We start from the raw sequence: 6,906 nt of genomic DNA on the forward strand, positions 1-6,906 counted from the left end.
AAGCCAGCGACCTAGATTCCGTTTGTCTACCGGAAAGTCGACTGGGTCCAAAAACCATATCCAATCATACCAAGCGAATTCACATAAGTGTCTGATATCTGTCGTATCACCTGACACTGCCGTGTTCGGTACATCGTCGTTCAATGCATAAATGTTATGGGCAATTGACAATTGAATCATACTTTGCAACTCCAGGCAAAAATCCCATAAATATAACGGTGCAGATGACTTTTTCATAGCCATGTTAGTCATGCGTTTCAATGCTCTGATTGCAGTCTCGGCTCGATTTAACCACGGTGAGTAAGGTTCAATCTGTCTAGCATGAGATCCTGCCGCACGAACCTTCCGTCTGAATTCACCCTGCACCAATTCTTTCGCGCCATCCGAGATAATCTCGGCTGGAACACTTCTCGGTGAAACAACAAATCCAATGTCTCATGGGCATTACCTTTTGACTTCATAGCATAAGCACGTGTCCAATCAAGATCGTTGACGTAAATCTGAGCACAGGTGTTTCCGCTCAAAGACATTACACAAGAAAACATTGTATCCGTATACACACTTGTACGGAGATGTCGGTATCTGAGCTGACTGGTAGTTGGCTTGACTCTCTGTGTTAGAGTCCGACTGGCAATATCCTTGACTCCTCTCTGAGTCGTAGCCAATAAAGTTCGTTTCGCTGCAGATAAACCGATATTCCAATGTCTGGCTAACTCTTCCGGAGTAACTCTGTACGTGTAATTTGATGACTGAGCAACACTCACCAGACATGTCTTCTCAAGTGCTTCGACAAAATGCTGTTCATCGAGTGACACTGAAATACTAGACAACACAACTGATACTGTACTTTCGTGTGACAAAATCATTTGAATGTTTGCATGACCGGATTGTCTTGTTACCAAATTACCTTTGCTATCGGTATACTTCTCCTCCTGACGAGTAAAATCCGTCGAATAAGGATCCCAAATGGGATTGTCATACGTAGGAGTCAATTTGTGAAAATTTCGAAACTCCTCTGGAGACGGCTTTCGCACTGGCAAATACGAAATCACACCATCTAATTGCAGATGCAATTTAAGATTCTCGTTCGGGAAATAAATCGAATGTGACAAATCCGTGGGATTTTCAAGTAAAAATCTTGGACAATCATAGACCTGCACATTGTTTAACCGGAGCTGATTCGGATTTAACAAATTATGTTCCATGGTAGGAAAGTGCAAGGCCTGATGAATAATTAAAATAAAAGTCTCATATGTGTAAGGATGATCATATGCAAGAGCAGCAGAAACAATTGGTACAGACCGGGCTTGTCCCAATGTAGATAAAAATGCAGAAACATCAACCGTTCGAGAGGTTTCGTGAAATATATAAGCGTTCTTTCCAACACAACAAGTATCCACGTGAGAATCTAACTCCGCGTGTGATATAAATGCACTCTCAAGTGACTGTATAGAGATAGAACGTGTTGATACCACTGACATATTCGAACTTCTCTGCGACATATTGCGACCTGCCGACGACTTCGAAGTAAGCGAGCTCGTATCATCACGACTCGTTTTCGATTTCTTGTCATCCTCCTTTTCTTGAGAATCAACTGTAGAAGCATTGCGTTTACCACCAGCTTCTTGACGTAATGTATGCAAGTGACGCTTTTGTTCAGCATTCATACTCTTGTATTCATCAAAGGTATAATACCTATCCACCATGCCCTTGGTAGAACCTTTGTTGAAAACACCTTTATCACCGCGTCCACCGCGACCTTTATTACCACGACCTGATCCTCTACCTCGTCCTCGACCGCGACCAGATCGACCTGACGAAATATTCCGAAGTTGAGCTTGATTCTGTTCTTCAATAAACTCACTGAGGAAATTCACTGTGGCTTCAAAATCATTTTTCAAAGATGGGTTAGCACGAACAGTGGCAATTGCAGAATTGAGAAACGATGCCTGTGTTACGGTTTACACCATCGCGACATGTCCGTGCGACAGGTAAAAGATACCAACAGGAACGTGGGTGGTGATCATGTTGGGGATGGCAATGGAACCGTTGAATTTGTGTTGGCCTTATTGTACGACACGATGTATTCGCGGGATGACTATGGGAATCCTTTGGAAGAGGATACAGGAAAGGATTATACGAATGAATGATAGGACCCAGTCCCACGAATTATGAGGGAGTAATCAAGGAGGAATGAATACTCGCTACAAGATTCTGTGTGGGATTTATATTTAGAAGAAGAAGACTCGTACATGTGAGTAAGACTATCTGGAACATGGTAACGGCAGTCCAGTGAACTGGACCTCCCTAGCCTGATGGACTAGTAGTAGAATAATCTTCCTCTCATTGTTTTAGAAAGTCATTGATCCAAATATTGCATTAGCATAGGTCCTCGTATCCGCTGTCTAACCCGTGGGGAGCGTCGTAAGCGAGTTGAGTTTTACAGTCCCTAGGCTCGCTTAGGTGTATCGCAGGTCGTTCGTAATAACGCCCAACCTTCGTTTACCAGACCTTGTCGACACAGCGTTTTCCTGTCCTACGTACGTACATTGGTTGTACTACGTAACAGATTAACAGTCTTGACAGCACGTCAAACCACTGCTGCTCATCCGCACAGTCGTTACTGGTAAACATCCCTTAAGTCTACTTAAGGTCGTTCTCAAATTTCCACGAGCTCCGTGAATTTTGAGAACTAAATCGCTTACATCCATTCGTGTTGTATAAGTGCCAGAGGTATCACTTAAGGTGATATTTATCGGCTTGTGTGACACATTGTTTGAAAGCCGCTTCCCTACTCCCTCACGCTAACTGGTACCGAGGACCCACTAGTACTGCTTCAGGGTCTTGTCGGTAAGTTACTCGTGGCCTCCCTACTTCCTCGGAGTCGCCGGTGCCGAACCCCCCTTGGAGTCTTCAGGGCTTGTCGGCAGGGCTGCTTCGTGACTACGGGTTGCTCTAGTCAGGTGAGGTAGAAATACCAATAGGCCTGAAGACCTCAGCCCTGATTCCGGTTGGGACGGACTTACTGCCCGGCTTAAAGCAGTGCGGGGGGGCTAATCAAACCCTCGTCAGTCCCCGAGGACACTACCTACGGAGGTAGAAGTGAGTGTACCAGTGCTAGCTTCGTTCACTGGTGTAGGGTCATACTAATGAAGTCCGCTATAGTATACAGCGAAGGACCCGAACCCATAAGTAGTATTTTTTGAAGAACACTCTATTGGTCCGGCTACCCAGCCCACAATGGTACCTGCCACCCGGCAAATGACAAGCGAGGCTGTCTATGCACACATCTTGGATAACATTCTTTTGTTGTCCCAAGAACACCCTATCCGTCTTAGCTTCCAACAGCAGGGATACGAATCAGCCATCGACATTCTCTCTATCTTTGAGAACGAACTCGATGCCCTCGGTTACAGGTCTCCCACGCCTATTGACGGTGTAGACAACCCACGAATCCCACTGCTCATGGCGCATCGACAAATCCTGCGTCATTTTCTACGTTGGCAAGCATCCCTTGAACGGCAAAAGGGGAGCCCTATGAAGCCTTCGGAACTCATTGCGTTGAACAACGAAGATTTTGTTCAGTATCGTGGATCGGCACTTGGCCAGGTATCGACAACCAATAGTCCCTCGACCTTGGCTCCCACCTCAACGAGCATCACCCCTAAAGTGCGATCTGCTGCTGATGACTTCAGGCGTGGCGTTAAACGTGACAAAACGCATTATCCCGTACTCAAGGATGACAAGTACTGGGATAACTTCTACCGTTCGTTCGTGGTCACTGCCGTCTCGCATAATGTTGAAAAGGTCCTTGACCCAACTTATGCTCCTACAGAGCCCTCTGACAAAGCACTTTTCGAAGAGCAAAAGAAGTTTGTGTACTCTGCACTAGAACACACACTGCAGACAGATATGGGTAAGAACCTCGTTCGAGAACACAGCTTTGACTTCGATGCGCAAGAGGTGTTTCGTAAAGTTGTCAAACACTATACGGAATCAGCAAGTGCGAAGATCAGTTCAGCCACCACGCTTGGTTACCTAACTACGGCGAAATATGGATCCTCGTGGACAGGCACAGCAGAAGGATTTATCCTTCATTGGAAGAACCACCTTCGTATCTACCACAATACTGTACCAATGGCTGAGCAACTCCCAAAGCAACTGTGTCTTAGTCTTTTGGAGAATGCTGTCCACGATGTACCGGAACTTTGTCAAGTGAAGATCACAGCCACTCTTGACCTAGCCAAAGGAGGTAATCCTATTAGCTACGAGAGTTACCTTAGTCTTCTACTTGCTTCAGCGTCACTCTACGATAAAGGAAACAACTTCTCTAATTCCCGTAGTCCCAAAGAAAAGCGTAGTATTCATTCTACTGATCTTTCTTACCATCCTACAGACTTTGACATTGATCAGGATGTTAACTACGATATTGACTTGTCACCTTCCGTGCTCTACGAAGCCAATGCGCATGCCCGTGGGGAGAATCGTACTAATAACCGACATTATAGTACGCCCACTAACCGTGAGCGACCTTATATCCCTAGAGATATGTGGAACCAGCTCTCAGATGATGCTAAGGCTATACTTCAGGGATTGGCTGCCCCAGCTAAGGTTCCCCCGGTTAGTAATGGATCGGCACGTCCCTTGATGGCGCATGTACATGCAACTGGCACTCGCGACGAAGCCCCGGACGACAACAATGGAACTCCCGTGGATACCTTTCATGATTGTGCACCAGAAACGGAACTCCTAGCACATCTATCTGATCGGGTTGGGCGTATGGACCCAGGCGACATACGTAAGGTACTTGCAGCGTCACGCAACACCGTATCGACGGGTTCTCTCCGTCCTCATGGTACCACCAAGTCACTTCAGTCAAATGTGTTACAGTACCAAGTCTCCCGACACACCGTACAAAATACCACATCTGCACTTGTCGATCGCGGTGCCAACGGTGGACTTGCGGGGAGTGATGTTACCGTACTGCACAAAACTGGACGTTCAGCCAACATAACCGGTATAAATGAACATACCTTGTCCAATCTAGACATTGTCACGGCTGCCGGTCTTGTCGAATCGCAACGAGGGCCCATTGTTGTTATCATGCATCAATACGCGCATCTTGGTAAAGGTAAAACCATCCATTCCAGCGCCCAACTTGAACATTACCACAATCGTGTTCAAGATCGTTCTCGTACCGTGGGAGGCAACCAACGTATCGTTACCCTGGATGATTACATCATCCCACTAAACATACGACAGGGTCTTCCGTACATGGATATGCGCGCACCCACCAGTCATGAACTTCATTCCCTTCCCCATGTTGTTCTTACTTCTGACGTTGACTGGGACCCATCAGTTCTCGACAACGAAATCGACATGAAGGCTGAATGGCATACCGACATCCATGACTTACCTGGCATGCCATATATTGAGCCACGATTTGACGATCTCGGCCAATACATGCACCGGCACGTTGCCATCTGTGATTCTCAACGTCACGATGCTCTCGACCGTATACTTACGTGTAACAAGCATGCTGTCCAACGCAATGAACATGATTATGATGCCCTCCGTCCTTGCCTGGCATGGGTCTCCAGTGATACCGTTCGCAAAACCATTTTTGCAACCACTCAATATGCGCGTGAGGTCTATAACGCACCTCTACGTAAACATTTCAAGTCTCGTTTCCCGGCTTTAAATGTCCATCGACGCAATGAGGCCGTTGCCACAGATACAATCTGGTCCGACACCCCTGCCGTCGACAACGGAGCAAAGTATGCGCAACTCTTTGTAGGAAGACGTTCCCTCGTCACTGACGTCTACCCCATGAAAACCGACAAAGAATTTGTCAACGCCCTAGAGGATCATATCCGCTACCGTGGGGCCATGGATAAGCTCATCAGCGACCGTGCTCAAGCTGAGATCAGTAAAAAGGTTACTGACATTACACGGGCTTACCACATTGACCAGTGGCAAAGCGAACCACATCATCAACACCAGAACTTCGCTGAACGACGCATCGCTACCATTGAGGCCAACACGAACAACGTTCTCAATAAAACGGGCGCGCCCAATTCTACCTGGTTACTCTGTGTTACTTACATATGCTATGTATTTAACCATCTTGCGCACGAATCTCTAGATAATAGAACTCCGTTGGAAATTCTCGACGGATCGACCCCTGATATCAGTGTTCTCCTCCAGTTCTCTTTCTGGGAACCTGTTTGTTATAGGATCGAAGATGCCACCTTCCCGTCCGATGGTACCGAAAAACGTGGTCGTTTCGTCGGCATCGCAGATTCTGTAGGTGACGCTCTCACCTATAAGATCCTTACCGAAGACACCAACCGCATCCTATTCCGTTCTAGTGTGCGATCCGCGTCTGTCCCATCTGAAACCAACCTCCGTCTTGCGACACAGGATGGGGAGAGTATTTCTAAGCCCATCAACTTTATCAAGTCGCGTAGAACAGAAAATCAAAATTCCTATGCCTTGAAGGAGCTACCTGGTTTCACTCCCGACGATCTCATCGGTCGCACGTTTCTCACGGATTCACACGATAATGGAGAACGTTTTCGAGCTCGTCTCACCCGAAAAATCATTGACCCAGACAAACCTTCTGATGTGAATTTTCTTGTGGAAATAAATGATGGTGAATACGACGAAATTCTAGCGTACAACGAAATTCTAGATAAACTCGAGACGGATCTAGACAAAGAACTTCACGATACTGACCGTAAATGGAGTTTCAAGGACATTGTGGCGCACAAAGGACCTCTTTTCCCTAACGACAAGAACTACAAAGGATCTAGATTCAATGTACTTGTAAACTGGGAAACTGGGGAGTCTACGTATGAACCCCTAGACGTTATCCGGGCCGACGATCCTGTTACATGCGCTACC

The 6,906-nt window shown here is 46.6% G+C and overlaps 1 protein-coding gene across 1 annotated transcript; it reads left to right on the forward strand.

The window, feature by feature from the left end:
• Nucleotides 1–3,240: 3,240 nt before the first annotated feature.
• Nucleotides 3,241–6,626, forward strand: PHATRDRAFT_bd1762 (predicted protein; the record flags this gene model as incomplete). The annotated part of the gene is made up of 2 exons (XM_002176417.1): nucleotides 3,241–6,542; nucleotides 6,614–6,626. 2 exons carry the CDS (start codon nucleotides 3,241–3,243, stop codon nucleotides 6,624–6,626), a joined length of 3,315 nt encoding a protein of 1,104 aa, XP_002176453.1.
• Nucleotides 6,627–6,906: the final 280 nt, after the last annotated feature.

This window comes from Phaeodactylum tricornutum, genomic scaffold (assembly GCF_000150955.2).
Source record: "Phaeodactylum tricornutum CCAP 1055/1 PHATR_bd_34x35 genomic scaffold, whole genome shotgun sequence".
Lineage (NCBI taxonomy): Eukaryota > Bacillariophyta > Bacillariophyceae > Surirellales > Neidiaceae > Phaeodactylum > Phaeodactylum tricornutum.